Genomic DNA, 21,133 nt, shown 5'->3' on the forward strand with positions numbered 1-21,133 from the left:
TTGGAGGGTGCGGCCCAGATCCGGGTCAGGATCTGTTCAGCAGTCTTATCACAGTTGGAAAGAAGCTGTTCATAAATCTGGCCGTACGAGTCTTCAAGCTCCTGAGCCTTCTCCCGGAGAGAAGAGGGACGAAAAGTGTGTTGGCTGGCTGGGTCGTGTCCCCCTGATTATCCTGGCAGCACTGCTCCGACAGCGTGCGGTGTAAAGTGAGTCCATTAATTTATAATGAGACAGTTGATAGAAATCTTGTTTTTACTCTTTATCCTGCATTGTTACTGTTTCACCTTATTCTAGCTCAATGCACTGTGTAATAATTTAATCTGTATAAACAATATGCAGACAAACTTTTCACTGCATCTTGATACATACTGTATGACAATAATAAACCCATACCAACACCTTCTCCCATTCCTGGAACTCATCCGGGCTGTAGATTTATCCTTTATCCTCCTGCCGTGGCCCATGTGCGATTGATTAAATTTATTTTGTAAAGACATGCAAGAAACATTCCCAGAAGTCCCATGAAAAGATCAAAGAGATCATCCTCTATTTTGTGTGACTATGTTCTGAAATGCTGAAAACCTTCCTTCTGAATTTTTCCAGTTCGGTGGAAGTTTGCAACCTTGAAGGCATTGTAAGTAATGAAACACGCATACCTTTTTCTAACAATGATGTCTATTTATATTCAACCTTCAAAGAAACAAAATGTCTACAGATGCTTCACAAAAACATCAAAAAAAATTGTTTGCACTGAGCCACAATGAAATATTACAAGACCAAAAGAAAGGTCATTGAAATATCTTTTAAATACATTTTTAAAAACATCTTAAAGACAGAAAGAGAGAGAGAGATTGTGGGAGGAAAGGGCAGAGTTTAATGCTTTTGCAGCGAAAGACCAGGTTGCTCGCAGCGAAGTGATTAAATTCAAGAATGAGCCAGAGGTGAGATCTAGAGAAGCACAGATACTGTATCTCAGGTTCTAGGCAGGAGGGATTACAGAGAGATGTGGGGAATCGAAGACAATCAATGTATTGTTTAATCGCGTGCCGACATAAGGAAGCAAGAACAATGTATGATGAGAGAATGGGATTCTGTAGAAGATAGGGCTCGGGTGGCAGAGTTTTGGTGACCTCACACTTACAGGACATAGAGTGAGGAAAATCACACAACACATTGGAGCAAGGAGAGTTTTATGCCCTCAGTTTTATGTCTTATTTGTAATTTGGAACAAATGCATCCCACAAATATTGTAGCTGTGATATGTCCTTCTAATAATTTCATGGAAAATTAATCCTTACATTTATGCTGTGTCTTCTCTGAGTATTTCAGTACCAGTGAGGACTTAGTTACTGCCTGTTACACTGTTGGTGTTTAGGGCAGCAATAAAGGTCCTCTATCACTGTCTGTCCTTTGCCATCTTCTCTATTGTGCCCCATTTGTGGTTCAGGGTCCTCATTTCTGCCTCTAAGGTACGGCACCAAGTTGTCTTTGGTCTCCCGCATTTCCTCCGGCCTTCAGGGGTCCAGTGAAGTGCTGTCTTGATGATGGAGTTGGTCTCTCCTCTTGATCTTGGCGATGTTCAGAGCTTCCTTCATCATGCCGGTAGCTTCCTCTTGGTTCTCATTACTGTCAGTCATGCAGGCCCTGGGTCAAGATTCATGAATACAGTTGCACTCAGATGTAGAAGGATTCTCCATTGTTGTTTCTGTAACAATTATTTTTCGGGACCAGTTAGGGTTGTTAGCCCTGAGCTGAACCCCTGAACCTGGAGGACCGGTGGACCACTCTTAGTCTGGCCTCTACCCTTTGACCTGTTTGGCATGGGTGACCCTACCGAGAGTCAAAGGACAAGGCCCTGACCCCAGCCAACATAGCTCTCCGGGTCATTGAGGCACGCAAGCCTCCAAACCATACGACAAGGTTGTGGTCCTCTTGGAGGAATGAGGATCTGTGTAGATCTTTTTGCCTCATTTTCTTTAATTAATTTATATCTTTTTTATGGTCTCATCCAGATCAATTTAGTTCTAGAGCAAATAGTAAGCGACGTGCAAGTACATTGGGTAAAGACATTCCTTTTATTTTTCCTCAGCTGGCCAATGATTTCTTGGGCAGTGGTACAATAGTTAAATTTTTGAATTTGCTTACAGAAGCCGAGACAATTGATCCCCAGGCATATGAGTAAAATCCACAATGACAGTTTGATTCAAGTATTTAATTAAATCTGAAATTTAAAATGCTTATCTCAGTACTTGATTCCAGCTCAGAGTGGTTGATCATGAAATGTTTTTTGCAGATTCATAGATTTATACAGCGTGGAAATGGGCCCTTCAGCCTAACTCATTCATGCCCGCCAAGATGCCCACCTGAGCTACTCCCATTTGCTAGTATTTGGCCCACATCCCTCTAAACCTTTCCTATCCTTGGACCTCTTCACAACAGGCAGATGAGGGGCCAATAAAAGCTACCCTTTCCGGTGATGTCATACCAGGGAACCAATAAATATACATTAAAATGTCTAATGCCCTCTGGTACTTAAGATGAGAAGGGATAAGTTCAAAGGGGATCGGCGAGGCAAGCTTTTAACACAGAATGATGAGTGCCTGGAATGCACTGCCTGGGTGATGGTGAAGGCAAATACAACAGAGACTTTCAAGAGTCTCTTGGTAAAGCACACAAATATTCAGGAAATGGACATTGTGCAGGCAGAGATGATTAGTTTAGTTGGGTATTTGATTACTAACTTAGTTCATTTGGCACAGTATTGTGGGCCAAGAGGCCTAATCCTGTGCTGCACTGTTCTATGTTCTGTATTAAGATGGTTGAGAATGATGGAGAAACCTACATCCTGGTTTAATTTTCCATTATAGGGCCATTTCCCAACTGTCCTTTTCCAAGCAATTGGACAATTTGTTCCAGGAAGTGTTGAATTTCTGGAGAATTGTTGGTGCTTCATTTATCCAGGAAGTGGTGAGTATTCTGTCTTGCTTTATAAATGGTAGGAAGGTCTTGAGGTATCAGGAGGTTGTTCACTCACAGGTGAATATCCAGTCTCTAATCAACTCTTGTAGTCATGATATTTTTATAAACACAAGAGATTTTGCAGATGCTGGAAATCCAGAATAACACACACAAAATGCTGGAGGAACTCAGCAGGTCAGGCAGCATCTATGGAAGGGAATAGACAGTTGATGTTTTGTACCGAGACACTTGTTGCTTGGTAAATCCGACTCCTCATCTTTTTTTACTTCAGTCCTGCTTCGGTCTCAGCCCGAAACGTCGACGGTACTCTTGTCCATAGACGCTGCCTGAGTTTCTCCAGCATTTTGTGTGTGCTGCTTGGATTTCCAGCACCTACAGATTTTTCTCTTACTTGTTACTCATGATATTTTTGTGGCTGGCATAAAGTGACTTGAGGATATCAATAATGGAGAACTTGGTGATAAAAATACCATTGAATGACAAGGATAGATGATTGGACTCTCTCTTGTTGGGAATAGCCATTGTCTGGCATTTGTCAAGCAAATATTATGTGCCATGCCCATGTATGAATTTGCTTCACACAGGAATACACTGCCTCTGGAGCCAAACTTTACATTGATAAGTGGATTAATGGTGAGTAAATGCTGTGTGATACACTATCAACAACAGCTCCCTTCATTCTGCAGAATGTTATATATTAAGGTCTTTCAGGAATTTCAAGCATAGCCTTCCATAGCTAACAATCTTAATTTCACATTCAATCTGCCAGGGTTTCACATCTTTAGAATGCCAGGGAGAGCAGCCTCCCTACCATATGCGGAAGGGAAGTTAGATGCTTTTGGCTCAACAGAAAATCGATTGTTCTCATTTAATGGAATGTGTTTAAATGGATAGAACCTTGACTTTGAAGGAGAAAGCCTCACTTGCCAAGACAAATTAGACAATGCTTCTCAAGAAGAAAATGTTGTTTTGGAAATTTAGAAAGCTCAAGACTGATCTACTGGGATTTGCGTGCTAATTTTATCCACACTACAATTACTGCTGATGTTTGTGTGCACGATTTAAACTGCAGTGATGAATAGGAAAATAAATCATCAGAGTCGAGCAGAAGAATTACCAATAAAATCCACACTGTGGCCAATGTGACTTCACTGATCTAAGACCATAAGATATAGGAACAAAATTAGGCCACTCGGCCTGTCAAGTCAGCTCCGCCATTCCATCATGGCTGATTTATTATCTCTCTCAACCCCATTCTCCTGACTTCTCCCCGTAATCTCTGATGTCCTGACGAATCAAGAACCTATCAACTACCTCAACTCTTTAAGTTATTTCTGGGAATATGAATGCTACTTAATAATATTTGAGTACTAAATATTGTTAACCCAACTGGAATATAGGTTGAGTCTTTCAACATGAATGGAAAATAAGTGTGGCATTGTAACTTATCTGCAGTTATTGTGTAATCATGGGACTATGAGTGTTGTTTAGAATAATTGAGGTCTAAGTTTTATTTAGCCCAGCAAAGTTCAAATACAGGTTAAATCTTTGAACATAAAAGCAAAATTAAATGATAATGCATAGTGACATACAGTATGTATGTACTGTTATTTTGTAAACTACTGCAGATTGGATAGGAGGTTAATCTAACTTTTTTCGTGAGCTTTTTTGATTGAGAGGATAGAACATGTTCTTGTGACAAATCAGTGCATGGTTTCCTCTGTTGGGTATGTTGTTACCTCAAGGATTAGTCTGACCCTGGCCATCACTGAGAAAACCAATTAATGATCATTACACTATCATGTTATATTTTGGCACATATCTGTCCATGCAGTGTTGCCTAAGGAGCTGTTTGAGGAGAGTAGAACATTGAATCTATCTTCTCCGTGCCTGCATTCTATTTTCATGTCTGCTTCCTTGTGGTATTAAGATGAGGAAAAAATGGTGTATTATTTATTTGTGGATCTCTGAGCAAGGAAAGTAAACCCCACAGATCCCAATTAGAGAATGAAGACTCTTCTTAATTAATATTGAATCCACTGGGGCTGCTTGGGGGAAATAAAAACAACCGATTCTGCTATCCAGAGAGAAACCAATAATTTGCTACTTCACTAAGGGTTAGGTGCTGCACCTGCTTTATTTTTCACAAATAACCTTCATTGAATGCAGCCAAAAGTGAAATTGTGCAGTAAGTTACAGTGCTCTTCTAAGATCATTGTAAATGATTTGTTAATCTCTCTTGATTGGAGGCAGTTATTTTATAATGGCTATTTGGAGTTTTATGATCAAGTCAAATGTTGGCCGACAATTTTTTTTCTCTTCATTCACTGCCAAGAGCTGATGGTATCAGCAATTTGATTATTAAAGAAAACAGAAATGACAGTTAAAACTCCAGTTGCATGTTTATATTTGCGCTCAGCGAAATGCAATTAGCTTGTAGTGCAAACAAACTTTTTTGATTACACTTGTTTTGAAGAGGGAAAGAAAATCCAGAGCCAATCAAAGAGTAATCAAGCAAGTGAGATGGAATTGGGTAAGATAGATAGAACTTCTTCAAAAGGCTGTTCAGGCATTGACAAACACACTCCCTCCCCCAATACAAAATATACAGTGTAGGTGTTTAAAAACGCAAACAACAGGAATTCTGGAGATGCTGGAAATTCAAGCAACACACATCAAAGTTGCTGGTGAACGCAGCAGGCCAGGCAGCATCTCTAGGAAGAGGTGCAGTCGACGTTTCAGGCCGGGACCCTTCGTCAGGACTAACTGAAGGAAGAGTTAGTAAGAGATTTGAAAGTTGGAGGGGGAGGTGGAGATCCAAAATGATAGGAGAAGACAGGAGGGGGAGGGATGGAGCCAAGAGCTGGACAGGTGATTGGCAAAAGGGATATGAGAGGATCATAGAAACATAGAAACATAGAAAATAGGTGCAGGAGTAGGCCATTCGGCCCTTCGAGCCTGCACCGCCATTTATTATGATCATGGCTGATCATCCAACTCAGAACCCCGCCCCAGCCTTCCCTCCATACCCCCTGACCCCCGTAGCCACAAGGGCCATATCTAACTCCCTCTTAAATATAGCCAATGAACTGGCCTCAACTGTTTCCTGTGGCAGAGAATTCCACAGATTCACCACTCTCTGTGTGATGAAGTCATGGGACAGGAGGTCCGGGAAGAAAGACAAGGTGGGGAGGAACCCAGAGGATGGACAAGGGGTATATTCAGAGGGACAGGGGGAGAAAAAGGAGAGAGAGAGAAAGAATGTGTATAAAAATAAATAACAGATGGGGTACGAGGGGGAGGTGGGGCATTAGCGGAAGTTAGAGAAGTCCTGGACCTCCTGTCCCATGATCCTCTCGTATCCCTTTTGCCAATCACCTGTCCAGCTCTTGGCTCCATCCCTCCCCCTCCTGTCTTCTCCTATCATTTTGGATCTCCCCCTCCCCCTCCAACTTTCAAATCCCTTACTCACTCTTCCTTCAGTTAGTCCTGACGAAGGGTCTCGGCCTGAAACATCGACTGTACCTCTTCCTAGAGATGCTGCCTGGCCTGCTGTGTCCACCAGCAACTTTGATGTGTGTTACAGGGTAGGTGTGTCCTATTGAGCAGGAAAAGTTAAGGTGAGGGAACCATAGTTTACAGGAGATGTGGAGCATCTAGTCAAGAGGAAGAAAGAAGCATATTTAAGATTTAGGAAGCGAGGATCAGACGGGGTCTAGAGAGTTACAAGGTAGCAAGGAAGGAGCTGAAGAATGGACTTAGTAGAGGTAGAAGGGTGTATAAGAAGGCCTTGGCAAGTAGGATTAAGGAAAACTGCAGGTGTTCTATACATAAGTGAAGAACAGGAGGATGACTAGCATGAGGGTAGGACTGATCAGGGATAGAAGAGAAAATATGTACCTGGAGACGGGGGAGGTGGGGAGGTCCTTTTGGAATACTTTGTTTCAGTATTCTCCAATAAGAGGGACCTTGATGTTTGTGATGTCAGCATAAAACAGGCTGATAAGCTGGAGCATGTCTACGCTAAGAAAGAAGATATGCTGGAACTTTTGAAAATCGTTAAGACAGTTGAGTCCCCGGGACTGGATAGGATATACCCCAGGTTACTACGGAAAATGAGAAAAGAGATTGCTATGCCTTTAGTGGTGATCTTTGCATCCTCACTGGCCACAGAAGTAGTCCCAGATGATTGGATGGATGGAGGCAAATGTTATTCCTTTGTTCAAGAAAAAGAATAGGGATAAACCTGGGAATTATAGACCAGTGGTGGACAAATTATTGGAGAAGATTCTTAGAGACAGGATTTATGGGCATTTGCATAAGCACAGTCTGATTAGGGATAGTCAGCATGGCTCTGTGAGGGGCAGGTCATGCCTCATGAGCCTGATTGAATTCTTTGAGGATGTAACAAAACACATTGATGAAGGTCAAGCAGTGGATGTGGTGTACTGTGAATATGGATTTTAGTAAAGCATTTGATAAGGTTCCCCATGGTGGGCTCATTCAGAAAGGCGGGAGGCATGGGATCCAGGAAAACTTGGCTATGTGGAAACGGAAATGGCTTCCCCACAGAAGGCACAGAGTGGCTCTAGATAGAGCATATTGTGCCTGGAGGCCGGTGACTGGTGGTATTCTACAGAGAACTTTTCTGGGACCCCTGCTCTTTGTGATTTTAATAAATGACTTAGACAAGGAAGTGTAAGAGTAGGGTAGGAAGTTTATAGATGACACTAAGGTTGTTAGAATTGTGGATACCTTAGAAGGCTGTTGTAGTTCACAACAGGACATTGATAGGATGCAGAACTGGCTGAGAAGTGGCAGATGATATTCAATCCAGAAAACCTGTCCACAACCCTATGCAATTACTCCATAAACAACCTCCACACTTGCGTGTGTATTTCCCTGAGTACATCTCTCCCTAGTTTACGCTCCCAAGTTCCTGCCTAATAACGTCATAATTTCCCCTCCTTCAATTATATACTTTCCCATGCTGTTTGCTCCTATCCCTCTCTATAGCAAAGGTAGGGAATTGTGGTGACTGTCTTTGAAATGCTCACCCACCGAGAGATCTGACACCTGACCTGGTTAACTGCCGAGCATCCAGTCCAGGACGGCTGCGCAATGATTGCTATGTAATTCTGTAACAGGTCTACCAACCTTCGCTTGCAAATCAGCAAGAAATGGTTAAACAGGACAATTTCCACCATGGAAACTCATGAGCACCAACCTTTGTCCAAATCATGTTACTTTCAGATCATTGACCAAGTTACATCTGACTCATGTCCTCTCTATATTCAGCATAGATCAATTATCACATAGACCTAATTATTTTTTTAAATTTCTGCATCAGCACTTTAGTGTTATACAGAGCAACAGACAGTTATCCATGCCCATTCATATTACACACTTGTATTCAAGTTATTATTCTGGCTTTTCCAAGAGATGGTCCTGCAAGGGAACTAGTTATCTATATCTGAAAAAGAATAGAAAGAATAGATTGCAGAGCACCAGGGAAACAGTAGGTGAGTGATATAATTCCCTGATGACTAGTAGATGAATCATAGGAATCAGAATGCATTTGGCCGCAGTCTCTGCCTGTGACTGATCAATTACTGGTAACATTGGCTATATTTAGCCACATTTCCCGAGGAGACATTGGATTGCGTAGTGGGAGAAAGATTTCAAAAGAAGTGAGCGGGGTCAGTCAGAACATTCTGCGTGCACAATTTCCAAGAAGATGTTGGAGTGTGAGTAATTAGGCATTTGGCAAGGTCCAACAAAAAAAAGTTAGTCTTTTGAGCAGCGGCCAATCAGCAATTGGGAGTATTAGAACACATAGCTCACTCAGGTTTGCCGATTGAGTACATAAGGCATCAATTCACAGCAATTTGGTGCTTTGAGCAGCAGACTGGGATTGATTGGCAAGAACAAATTAAAATAAGGCAGAGACAAACAGGACTGCCATTGCTGGAATTGACAGTGTTAAATTGGGGATTTTGAGGTATTAGCTCTTTGAGGCTTCAGTGCAGAGAGGCTTGAGTGAGAGGAGGTGAAAAAGCAGTAAGTTCTCCCAGGTAAACAACAGGAATTCTGCAGATGCTGGAAATTCAAGCAACACACATCAAAGTTGCTGGTGAACGCAGCAGGCCAGGCAGCATCTCTAGGAAGTTCTCCCAGGTTATTTATTGTTTTCCTTCTTTATATTGACACAAGTAGAACAGTAGGGATGCCAGACAGGATAGTGGAATGCTCTTCTTGCAGGATGTGGGAAGGCATGGAGACCTCCAGTGTCCCTGACAACTACAACTGCAAGAGGTGCATCCAGCTACAGCTTCTAACAATCCGCGTTAAGGAGTTCGAGCTGGAACTGGATGAACTCCGGATCATTTGTGAGGCTGGGGGAGTGATAGATAGGACATATAGAGAGGGGAAAGGGGTTAAACAGTCAAGGCAGAGTACCCCTGTGGCCATCCCCCTCAGCAACAGTATCACTTTGGATACTGTTGGGTGGGAGGAGGATGACATAACAGAGGAAAGTCACAGTGGTCAGGTCTCTGGCACTGAGTCTGGCTCTGTGACTAAGAAGGGAAGACGGGAGAAGAGACAAGCTGTGGTGATAGGGGATTCATTAGTTAGGGCTTCTGTGGGCGAGAACCAAATGGTATGTTGCCTCCTGGGTACCAGAGTCCAGGATATCTCGGATCTAGTGCTTTGCATTCTCTAAGTAAATATGGAAAAAGTAGGTCTGGTCCGCTATTTGAGATTTTAAATCGAAGAAAGTCCAATATTGATGGTATCATGAAGGGTCTGGCAATTGTGGATTAGAACCTTTTCCGGCAAAGGTGTACTTGGTAAGTGGGAAGCCTTCAAAAGTGAAATTTTGAGAGTACAAAGTTTGAATGTGCCTGTCAGAATAAAAAGTAAAGGCAATAGGTTTATGGAACTTTAGTTTGCAAGAGATATTGAAGCCCTGATTAAGAAAGAAAGAAAGGAGGTGTATAGCAGGTAGAGGCAGCTAGGAACAAATGAGGTACTTATGAGGTATGGAGAATAGAAATGCAAGAGAACACTTAAGAAAGAAATCGGGCGGGGGGGGTGGTGTTAAAAGAAGGCATGAGGTTGCCCTAGCAGACAAGGTGAAGGAGAATCCTAAGGGATTCTGCAGATATGTTAAGGGCTAAAGGACTGCAAGGGACAAAATTGGTCCCCTGGGCGATCAGATTGGTAATCTATGCGTGGAGCCAGAAGAGATGGGGGAGACATTAAATGAACTGTTTTTGCATCTGTATTTACTTGGGAGATGGACACAGAGTCTATAGAAGTGAGGCAAAGCAGCAGTGAGATCATGGACCATGTACAGATTACAGAGGAGAAGGCATTTGCTGACAAATTAGAGTGGATAAATCCCCAGGGTCTGACGAGATGTTCTCTCAACCTTCTAGGAGGCAAGTGCAGGAAATTGCAGGGGCCCTAACAGAGATATTTAAATCATCCTTAGTTACGGGTGAGGGCTAGAGGACTGGAGGATAGCTATTGTAGTTCCATTGTTTAAGAAAGGCTCCAAGAATAAGACAGGAAATTATAGGCCAGTGAGCCAGACATTAGTAGCAGGTAAGTTATTGCAAGGTATTATAAGGGACCAGATATATAAGTATTTGGATAGACAGGGATAGATTAGGGATATTCAATATGGCTTTTTGTGTGGTAGGTCATGTTTAACCAATCCCAGAGAGTTTTTGAGGAAGTTACCAGGAAAGTTGTTGAAGACAAGGCAGTGGATGTTACCTAGGTGGACTTTAGCAAAGCCTTTGACAAAGTCCCATATGGGAGGTTGGTCATGAAAGTTCAGTCACATGGCATTCAAGTTGAGGTAGTAAATTGGATTCGACTTTGGTTTCGTGGGAGAAACCAGAGTGGTAGTAGATGGTTGTTTCTCTGACTGGAGGCCTGTAACTAGTGGAGTGCCACAGGGATTGGTCCTGAGTCCATTGTTGTTTGCCATCTATATCCAACAATCTGGAAGATAATGTGGTAAACTGGATCAGCAAATTTACAGATGACACGAAGGTTGGGGGTGCAGTGGACTGTGAGGAAGACTATCAAAGTTTACAAGAGGATCTGGACCAGCTGGAAAAATGGTCTGAAAAATGGCAGAAAAAATTTACTGCAGACAAGTGTGAGGTCTTGCACTTGACAGGACCAACCAGGTTAGGTCTTACACCATGAACGGTAGGGCACTGAGGTGTCCGGTAGAACAAAGGGATCTGGGAATACAGATCCACAATTCATCGAAAGTGCAAAACAGAATTTTTGGCACATTGGCCTTCATAAATCAAAGTATTGAGTACAACAGTTGTAATATTGAAGTTATGTAAGGTGTACAGTTCTGGTCACCGAATTATAGGAAAGGTGTCAACAAAATAGAGAGAGTACAGAGAAGATTTACTAGAATGTTACCTGGGTTTCATCACCTAAGTTACAGAGAAAGGTTGAACAAGTTGGGTCTTTATTCTTTGGAGCGTAGAAGGTTGAGGGGGGACTTAATAGAGGTATTTAAAATTATGAGGGGGATAGATAAAGTTGACGTGGATAGGCTTTTTCCATGAGGGTAGGGGAGATTCAAACAAGAGGACATGAGTTGAGAGTTCGCAGGCAAAGTTTAGGGGTAACATGAGGGGGAACTTCTTTACTCAGAGAGTGGTAGCTGTGTGGAACAAGCTTCCAGCAGAAGTGGTAGAGGCAGGTTCGATATTGTCATTTAAAGTAAAATTGGATAGGTATATGGACAGGAAAGGAATGGAGGGTTATGGGCTGAGTGCAGGTCGGTGGGAATAGGATAGGGTAAGAGTTGGGCACGGACTAGAAGGGCCGAGATGGCCTGTTTCCGTGCTGTATTTGTTATATGTTTATATGAGATATTGGTGAGGACTAATTTGAAGTATTGTGTGCAGCTTTGGTCACCTACCTACAAGAAAGAAGTCAATAAGATTGAAAGGGTGCAGAGAAAATTTACAAGGACATTGCCAGGACTTGAGGACCTGAGTTATGGAGAAAGGTTGAATAGGTTAGAACTTTATTCCCTGGAGTATAGGAGAATGAGGGGAGATTTGGTAGAGGTATACAAAATTATGAGGGGTATACATGGGGTAAATGCAAACAGGCTTTTTCCACAGAGGTTGGGTGAGATTAGAACTAGAGATCATGGGTTAAGGGTGAAAGGTGAAATATTGAAGGCAAACATGAGGGGGAGCCTCTTCACTCAGAGGATGGTGCAAATGTGGAACGAGCTGCCAGCGGAAGTGGTGGATGCAGGTTCGATAGTACAGTACAAGGATGGGAGAGGTATAGAGGGCTATGGTCCAGGTGCAGTTCAATGGGACTAGGCAGATTAATAGTTTGGGATGGACTAGATGAGCCAAAGAGCCTGTTTCTGTGCCGTAGTGTCCTATGACTCTTGGAAGTTAAAGAGGGAGCAAAGAGTTTAGTGTGCCAGATAACCTGTTGCTGATTAGAATTGCACTTGCTGAAAATGTCTGTATAGCTATTGGATTAAGGTAGGAGCAGAGTTGGCAGTGATGTCCACATGAGGTACTAGCCAAGCCACATTTATTTTCACATTTATTTACATTTAAATTACAACTGTGGCGATAAAATGCCAGAGCAATGCATAACGTAAAACTGAATTCTGGCAACAGAGATGAAAAATGCTAAGAAAAAAACCTTTTGTGATTCTAAATGTTTAAACATTTCTTCCAGGTAATGTGTTTTTGGGCTGACTGAGCATTCAGGCACTTTGCTGTCTCCGAGGGTGTTCCGTGAGGCTTTGAGTGAAGTGTGCAGCCTCGGCGCCAAAAAGCCTTAAGTTGGGGCGCCATTTTTCACCGATTAAAGCGCTGAGGAAGATTGAACTCATCGAGGCGAGTGAGGAAAGCGAGCGAGTGTTCAGCGCCGTCTATCAGCTTTGCGCTTGCTGCTGGAGGAAGGTGTCTGTGTGTGTTTCTGGTCACTCTTTTTTTGTTGCTATTTTGGGCAATTTTGAATCAGGGTGAACTTGGGTGGCCTCCAGATAACGAACATTGAGCTGAACTGAATATGCCTGGACTTCTTTGATCTTTGTGTTTTATATTCTGTGTTTTTCGCTCATTTTTTTGTTGCTGTTTGCGTGATTTGTTTTTTTCTGTGCATGGGGGTGGTTTTGATGGTTTTTCTTTGAACGGGTTCCATGGTTTTCTTTGTTTTGTGACTCTGTGGGAAGATGAATCTCAGGATTGTATACTGCATGCATACTTTGATAATAAATGTACCTTGAATCCTTTGAATTTTTAGAACTATGAGTTCTCCCTCTGCCTAACTGTCCAATACATAATTGCCATCTATTGAACAGTACAGAAGGAGTGATCAATGCCAGTCCCATGCTGGAATGATAAGAAATCCAGATTCCAACAACTTTCTGAGTGGATACATTTCCCTTTATGCCCTTCTGGATTTTCATGAGAACACAAGAACATTGGAGCAGGGCCACTTGGCCCTTCAAGTCTGCTCTATCATTTATTAACGGGCCAAAAATAACTCTTCAGTTCTTCCATGAAAAATATATCCACACAAAATGCGAAACATTGTCTTTTGTAGTTTCTATTTCAGTAATCATTAAAATAGATACTTTCTCCAAATAATCACAGCATTCTTGGCTGTTGTAATGAGTCATGGCAATCTCTGACTTCAACTCACTCATTCCTAGTGAAATTGAATTGTGCCAAGTGTCACACCTCATATAGCTGTAAGAACGGTTAGTTTATTTATAATGATTTTTTTTCCTTTCATAGCAGCATAATGGCATCACAGAGAAATTCAGCAACAAAAAATAAAATCTGTCTGCCTGATCTTTTTTATACATGGAGGAAGTAGAGCTCCAGAAACGTGTATCAGTACTGTCAGCCTTGTAAGTTATTAATTGCATTTATGGTTATTAATTGTAAAACTGAAGAGTGCTGTTTAAGGTGTAAATCAACTTACTTTCCTCCCTGATCAACAGCTGAAGAGAAGAAGCCAAATGAATTTTCAAAACAATTTATGTAGAAATTCAGAAGGAGAAACATAAATATTATTTTGCATGACTTTATTACAGAGACACACATCATTAGATAGGTGGTATCAAAGTGGTCACCGCTGCAGCGCAAGGCTACCCCTTCGTGTGAGCCCCCCCACTCTCGGGTGCTGGGACGACCGGGCGTGGTGGAGGCACAGCCCTCTTTCCCTGTCGAGCTCGCCAGGAGTCCGGTCATCCATCGCACAAGGCTTCCACCGGGACCGATTCTGTAAATACCCAGTCACAATAACTGGAAGAGAGACAACGATTGGATCTGACAGGTCGTACTGAAGTGAAGCTTAATTGGATGAGTAAATGAGTTTCAAAGGAAGAAACTTCCTATTCACTAAACTAATGAGTCTATTGCTTTGCTGGTGATGAAAAGTAGCTTGAGTTTCAACCTCAGGTTGAAAGTGACATTACTATTAGAGGAATTTGTCTGGCCCACTATAAAATTTTCAGTTACATTTTAACATCATTACCAGGCTACGTATCCACCATTTATGTCCAAAAGGTACAAAATACACTATGTGTTTTATAGCTTCTAAACCATTGCTGCTCCCAAGATTGATTAATATATTCCTGAACAATGCACAGATCATAGACCTGAAGCTGCAACAGATTTGCTTTCCACCCAATTTGGTGTTTCTGGTCATGGGTTGTATCGTGGCTTCCAAAGAGCAAGCAAAGTATTTTGCTGAAACAAATTAGTCAAGCCACTGATTTTATGCTTGTATTCCATCTTCAAAAAGGAGAAACGGCCCGTTCTTGTATGAACCCATAGAAACACAATCAGGGAGCAAGCACAAAGAGTGGGGGACTGTAGGATAGTGATCACATCCCACCTTCAGGAGAGATTCTGAAGGCCGTTCTCAAGCAAAGCATTTTCTTGGAATGTGGGCCTCAGTAAACAGGATAGCACTACCGATTACTCCCAGTATTTTCTGTTGTTATCTCAGTGTCCTAGAATATTTCCAGTAAATTCAGCACCAGTGCCTCATTTCTGTAAGGAGATAACATTAGGTGACACTGTCAAATCCAATTCACGTACAACAAAATTTCCTATCAGTGGAGCTACAGCACATTTGAGTGTGTGTGTGTGTGTGTGTGTGTGTGTGTGTGTATGTGTGTATGTTTTTATGTATTTACAACGTTTTATTCCCATGCCTGCTGACGTCAGCAAGATCCATTGTTGCTTGTGTTCTCACTCTCAGGAATGCTCTCCAAGGCGCCCCGTGATTGCAACTGATCTGGAGATGACAAGTGGCTCTTACTGATACCGCAAGATTGTGCTGCATAGTGGATCTGTCTCAGGTTATCCAGCGCTTCGTTCTTTGCGTGTTTCAGCAGATCAGCCTGGCCCTGAAAGTGACAAATGCACGGAGATTACTCACATTGACAATCCTTATTCTGATTATCAGCAGTGACTCAGCAGACAGTCACGGTGGAGCAACAGTCAGATCTCTGAGCCAGATGCTTGGAGATCCAAACTCCACTCCAGGGACTGAGGACAAAGATTCAGGCCCTTTACTGTACTACTGATGAACTGGTGTATTGTTGAAGGTGCCGACTTTATGATGAAATGTTAAAACCATCTGTTTTTTCCATAACACCATAAGATATAGAAGCAGAAATTAGCCACTTGGCCCATTGGATCTCCACAACCTTTCTGATGGGCACAGAAAGTTTCCGTTTCGAGGAGAGATAGCACCCAGGAGCACAGTAAATCGGTTTGTCTCATCAGCGCATATTGTCTCATAGCACATATTGGCTGCTACTTTGCAACACTTACTAGACATCAAAAGTATTTATTTGGCTGCAGTGCTAAATGACACCATGAGATCCTGAAAGGTAATATAGAATTGCGCATGTTTTTCAGGTTCTATTAAAGTCATTCACATTTGTATCAATATGGAGATAATTAACTCTTAGTCTTGTTTAAATGTGGGGCATCCTAAGTTTGAATCGAACAATCTGTCTGGTACATTCAAGAAATGAGAGTTGTCAAGGAGTCCAAGACTGAAAGATCCATCATGGATAAGAAAATGCCACTAACTCAAATCATTCTTCTTTCCACTGCACTTTAGTTTATGCATTTTAGAACATAGGACAAAAGACTATCTAACAATGTCCATAAGATATAGGTGTAAGATTAGGCCATTTGGCCCATCGAGCCTGCTCTGCCATTTCATCATGGCTGATCTATTTTCCCTCTCAGCCCCAATCTCCTGCCTTCTCCCCATATCCTTTCATGCCTTGACTAATCAAGAATCTATCAACCTCTGCCTTAAATATACACAATGACTCTGCCTCGACAGCCAGCTGTGGCAACCAATTCCACAGATTCATCACGCTCTGATGAAAGAAATTCCTCCTCATCTCCGATCTAAAAGGACACCCCCTCGAGTTTGAGGCTATGTCCTCTGGTCTCAGACTCTCCCACCATAGGAAACATCCTCTCCACATCCACTCTATTGAGCCCTGTCAACATTCGATAGGTTTCAATGAGGTCACCATCATTCTTCTGAATTCCAGTGAGTAAAGGCCCAGAGCCATTAAATGCTCCTCATACGACAAGCCTTTCAATCCCAGAATTATTTTCCTGAACCTCCTTTGAACACCCTCAAATGTCAGCACATCCTTTCTTAGATAAGGGGTCGAAAACTGCTCACAATACTCCAAGTGAGGCCTCACCAGTGCTTTATATAGCCTCAACATTATATCCTTGCTTTTATATTCTAGTCCTCATGAAATGAATGCCAAGATCACATTTGCCTTCCTCGATACTGATTCATCCTGCAAATTAACTTTTAGGGAATCCTGCACAGCGACCCCCAAGTCCCATTGCACTTCAGATCTCTGTATTTCCTCTCCATTTATAAAATAGTCTACACTTTTATTTCTTTAACAAAGTGCTTGACCATACATTTCCCAATACTGTATTCTATCTGCCATTTCTTTGCCCATTCTTCTAATCTGTCTAGTCCTTCTGTAGCCTCTATACTCCCCAAAAACTCCCTTCCACTCCACCTATCTTCGCAAACAAACTTTGCAACAAAGCCATGAATTCGTCATCAAAGTCATTGACATATAACGTAATAAGAATCGGTCCCAACACAGACCCACATGCAACACCACTAGTCACTGGCAGCCAACGAAAAAAGTCTCCCTTTGTTCCCACTCTTTGCCTTCTGCCAATCAGCCACTGCTCTATCCATGCTAGTATCTTTCCTGTAATACCATGGGCTCTTATCTTGTTAAGCAGCTTCATTTCCGGCAGCTTGTCAAAGACCATCTGAAAGTCCAAGTACACAACATCAACCAATTCTCCTTTGTCTATCCTGTTTGTATTTCTTCAAAGAATTCCAACAGATTTTTCAGGTAAGATAACCCCTTAAGATATAGGAGTAGAATTAGGCCATTCGGCCCAGAGTTCTACCCCACACTGAGTAAAGAGGTCTTGCCTGAATTCCCCTTGCTTTTATTAGTAAGCATCTGACATGAAGGTTTTTTTTTATTTTGGACTCCAATTCCCACAAGAGCTCTATAAACTTCAACATGGCCTTAGGTTTCTTTATCAGTTGCTATATTCAGAGTAAATAAGATGTTCCTTGAAACTCCGGGGAAGACAATATCATCAGCTGCATGCATAATGTTTATGCTGAGGTATATATGTTCTCCTATTGTGTGGCTATATATGTGCATAGACACTTACGTGTACAAGTGTATTTGTGCTGTTCGCACACATATGCCTCAGTGTGATATCCTGGTTAAAAGAAATTACAAGCTTCAGCATATAGGATGGAGATGAAATATCATTTTGGCAAGTTAGTTGCATAACTGGTTAATATCTTAGGACAGGAAGAGGAGAGACAATGGAGAAACCTGGAGAGGAAACTGTACATTGCTAGGAAATGGAGGCCTGGGTTTTGCATTAAATAAATGGTGAGTTACACATACATCAAAACTGGAAGCTATTACAAAATGCCTTGTTGGCTGGAGGCAGGAAGGGCTGGAGGTCATCAAGTTAATTCATTGCCACAGACTGAGACATGCTGTTGTGAATACAGTTGGAGCTCCCTATCTGGGTCAGTCCAATCAACCCACATTTCCAGTGTCTTACAACCCTGTACAGTGTCAGCTATTTTAAGCACTGTGATTTCCTCTTGCTACTGTAGGCTGGAAATAGAGGATACCCTGCTTCTGGTATCCGTGCTGCAGTTTGGGTGCGGTTTATCAGTATCAGAAGTTAAGGAGCAACCTGTGTGTTGTCTCTGCACGAGTTTACTGAAAGCATATATGTGAGTATGCGGGTGTGTGAGTTTCTGTTTACCTGTGTGTAGTCGGTATTTGTGTGTGCATCTATGTTTCTGTGTGTGTACAGTATATATCCGTTCCCATACTCGTGCCCACATCATTTCTGCTCAAACTCTGTTTCTCAAGAGAGTTCATTGTTGTATCTTAAAGTTGGTATTCCATGTATAGCAGCACAGGCAGAGAGTACACATGATTAGACTGTACTTTTACAAGCATTGCCTATCTTCATTTAAACAAACTCAGGAATGCCAGTGTGGAGGATACAGTTACACAGTGCAGCTCTTACGACTGTGAGGCTAAGCACAGTTCCAATGCCATACTGAAGTTTGCTGATGACACCACTGCTATTGGCTGAATCAAAGCTGGTGATGAATCAACATACAGGAGGGAGATTGAAAATCTGGCCGAGTGGTGACATAACAACACCCTCTCACTCAATGTCAGCGAGACCAAGGAGCTGATTATAGACTTCAGGAGGAGGAAGCCAGAGGTCCATGAGTCAATCCTCATTGGGGGATCAGAGGTGGAGAGGGTCAGCAATTTTAAATTCCTCGGTGTTATTATTTTGGAGGATCTGTCCTGGGTCCAGCACATAAGTGACATTACAAATAATGCATGGCAGTATCTCCACTTTCTGAGAAATTTGCGAAGATTCAGCAAGTCATCTAAAACTCTGACAAATTTCTATAGATGTGTGGTGGAGAGTATATTGACTGGCTGCATCACAGCCTGCTGTGGAAACACCAATGATCTTGAAAGGAAAATCCTACAAAAAATAGTGGATATAGTCCAGTCCATCACGGGAAAAGCCCTCCCCTCCATTGAGCACATCTACATGGAGTGCTGTTGCAGGAAAGCAGCATCCATCATCAAGGACCCCCACCATCCAGGCAATAATCTCTTCTCACTGCTGCCATCGGGAAGGAAGTACGGGAGTCTCAGGACCCACAGCACCAAGTACAGGAGCAGTTATTACCCATCAACCATCAGGCTCTTGAAGCCGAGGAGATAACGTCACTTGACTTCACTCGTCCCATCACTGAACTGTTCCCACAACCTATGGACTCACTTCCAAGGACTCCTCATCTCATGTTCTCGATATTTATTGTTTATTTATTATTATTATGTTTTTCTTTTGTATTTGCACAGTTCGTTGTATTTTGCACACTGGTTATTTGTCCATCCTGTTGGGCACTGGCTTTCATTGATTTTATTATGTTTCTTGGATTTGCTGAGTACACCCACAAGAAAATAAATCTCAAGGTAGTATATGGTAACATATATGTACTTTGATAATAAATTTACTTTGAACTTTGAGTGTTTCTTGATATTGCATTGAACAGTATTAGAGACCAGATGCAGATTAATATCTGAAACCCACCACAGAGGGGCACTGTTCTCACTGTTAACACCCAGGGCTGTGTGTCTGCCTCAAAATGAAAGGTAATATATTTCATGGTTTTGCAAGTTTTCATGCAGTTTTCCATGCTCCTGTAGATAACTGGGAAGTAATAATGAGAGTATACTGTGAATCTATTGCTCAAACCACATATATGGGATGTTTTTTTTCCAGAAACTTCTTACAAAAAGAGATTGTGGGTGAGTGAAGCCCTCGAGTTGCTTATAAAGAACTTTTATGTCGTTCCCTAGCCATGTTCTCTTTATATTCTTCTGTATTCTCTGCCTTGTTTTCTGATTCCTCCATGGTCTTCCCCTTCCTTTCTAAAATCAGTCCCATGCTTGAACTTCTGCATTTCTCTAATTCTGTGTCGTGCTGATCCCTGAATTTAAATAACCAAAATTGACGGCTGTGCCTAAGTAATAGATGCCCTCCTTTTCCCTTTTGCCACACACACTCTCTCTCTCTCTCTTTCCTTCAAGACACATTCTGTCAGCATGCAAACTATTTCAATAGGTGGCTTGGTGTTAAATTTTGTTTGTTATAAGCATTAGGAGAAGTTTTGGAGACATAAGCACCTGCAGATGTTGGAATCTGTTGCAACAACCTGCTTGAAACATCAACAATTGCTTCCACCCAAAGCTGCTGCTTAACCTGCTGAGTTCTTCAAGCTGATTGTTGCTACGATAATTTAAATACTTGTTAAAGACCATAAGAACATATGACACAGGAGCAAAATCAGGCCATTCAGCCCATCGAGTCTGCTCCACCATTCCATCATGGCTGATTTATTAACCCTCTCAACCCCATTCTCATCTTCTATCAAGCTCCACTTTAAATATACCCAATGACTTGGCTGCCACAGTTTCCAGCATGTTACACTACAGTGCAGGCCCTATGGCCCACAATGCTGTGCCAACCTTTTCATCTACTCCAAGGTCAACCTGAACTTTCCCTCCTAAAGGAAGAAGGCTGAGTTCCTTTAGCAGACTGTTTGGTGCCCTGGATTCCAACATCGACTGTCTCTGGTGTATCAATTTTTGTTGTAAGATGGGCAGTTTCTGGAATCAGGTTTAATATCACTGGCATATGCTGTGCAACTTGTTGTTTTGCAGCAGTAGTACATTGCAATACATAATTAATGAAAACTACAAATTACAATAAGTACAGTATATATTAAAAAAAAGAATTAAATAGGCAGTGCAAAAAAGAAGAAAAAATACTGAATTAGTGTTCATGGGTTCATTGTTCATTCAGAAATCTGTTGGCAGAGGGGAAGAAGCTATAAGACATAGAAGCAAAATTAGGCCATTCAAGCCTTCGGGTCTGCTCTGTCATTCCATAATGGCTGA

The 21,133-nt window shown here is 42.0% G+C and overlaps 1 protein-coding gene across 5 annotated transcripts in view; it reads right to left on the reverse strand.

Annotated features, from left to right (window-relative positions):
- The window catches only part of plcl5 (phospholipase C like 5), a 268,767-nt gene that overhangs the window by 22,608 nt on the left and 225,026 nt on the right, over window positions 1–21,133 (reverse strand). Inside the window, exon 6 of one of the 5 annotated variants that reach the window (XM_063038101.1) lies at window positions 12,572–15,427. The exons of 3 other annotated variants lie outside the window; for them this stretch is intronic. In XM_063038101.1, the coding sequence (XP_062894171.1) occupies window positions 15,242–15,427 (186 nt within the window). In that variant the 3' untranslated portion in view covers window positions 12,572–15,241. Of the gene's footprint in view, window positions 1–12,571; window positions 15,428–21,133 lie in introns of those variants that run through there. One more of the 5 variants, XM_063038103.1, reaches the window with a different exon arrangement.

The sequence above is a fragment of the Mobula hypostoma genome, chromosome X1, assembly GCF_963921235.1.
Source record: "Mobula hypostoma chromosome X1, sMobHyp1.1, whole genome shotgun sequence".
Lineage (NCBI taxonomy): Eukaryota > Metazoa > Chordata > Chondrichthyes > Myliobatiformes > Myliobatidae > Mobula > Mobula hypostoma.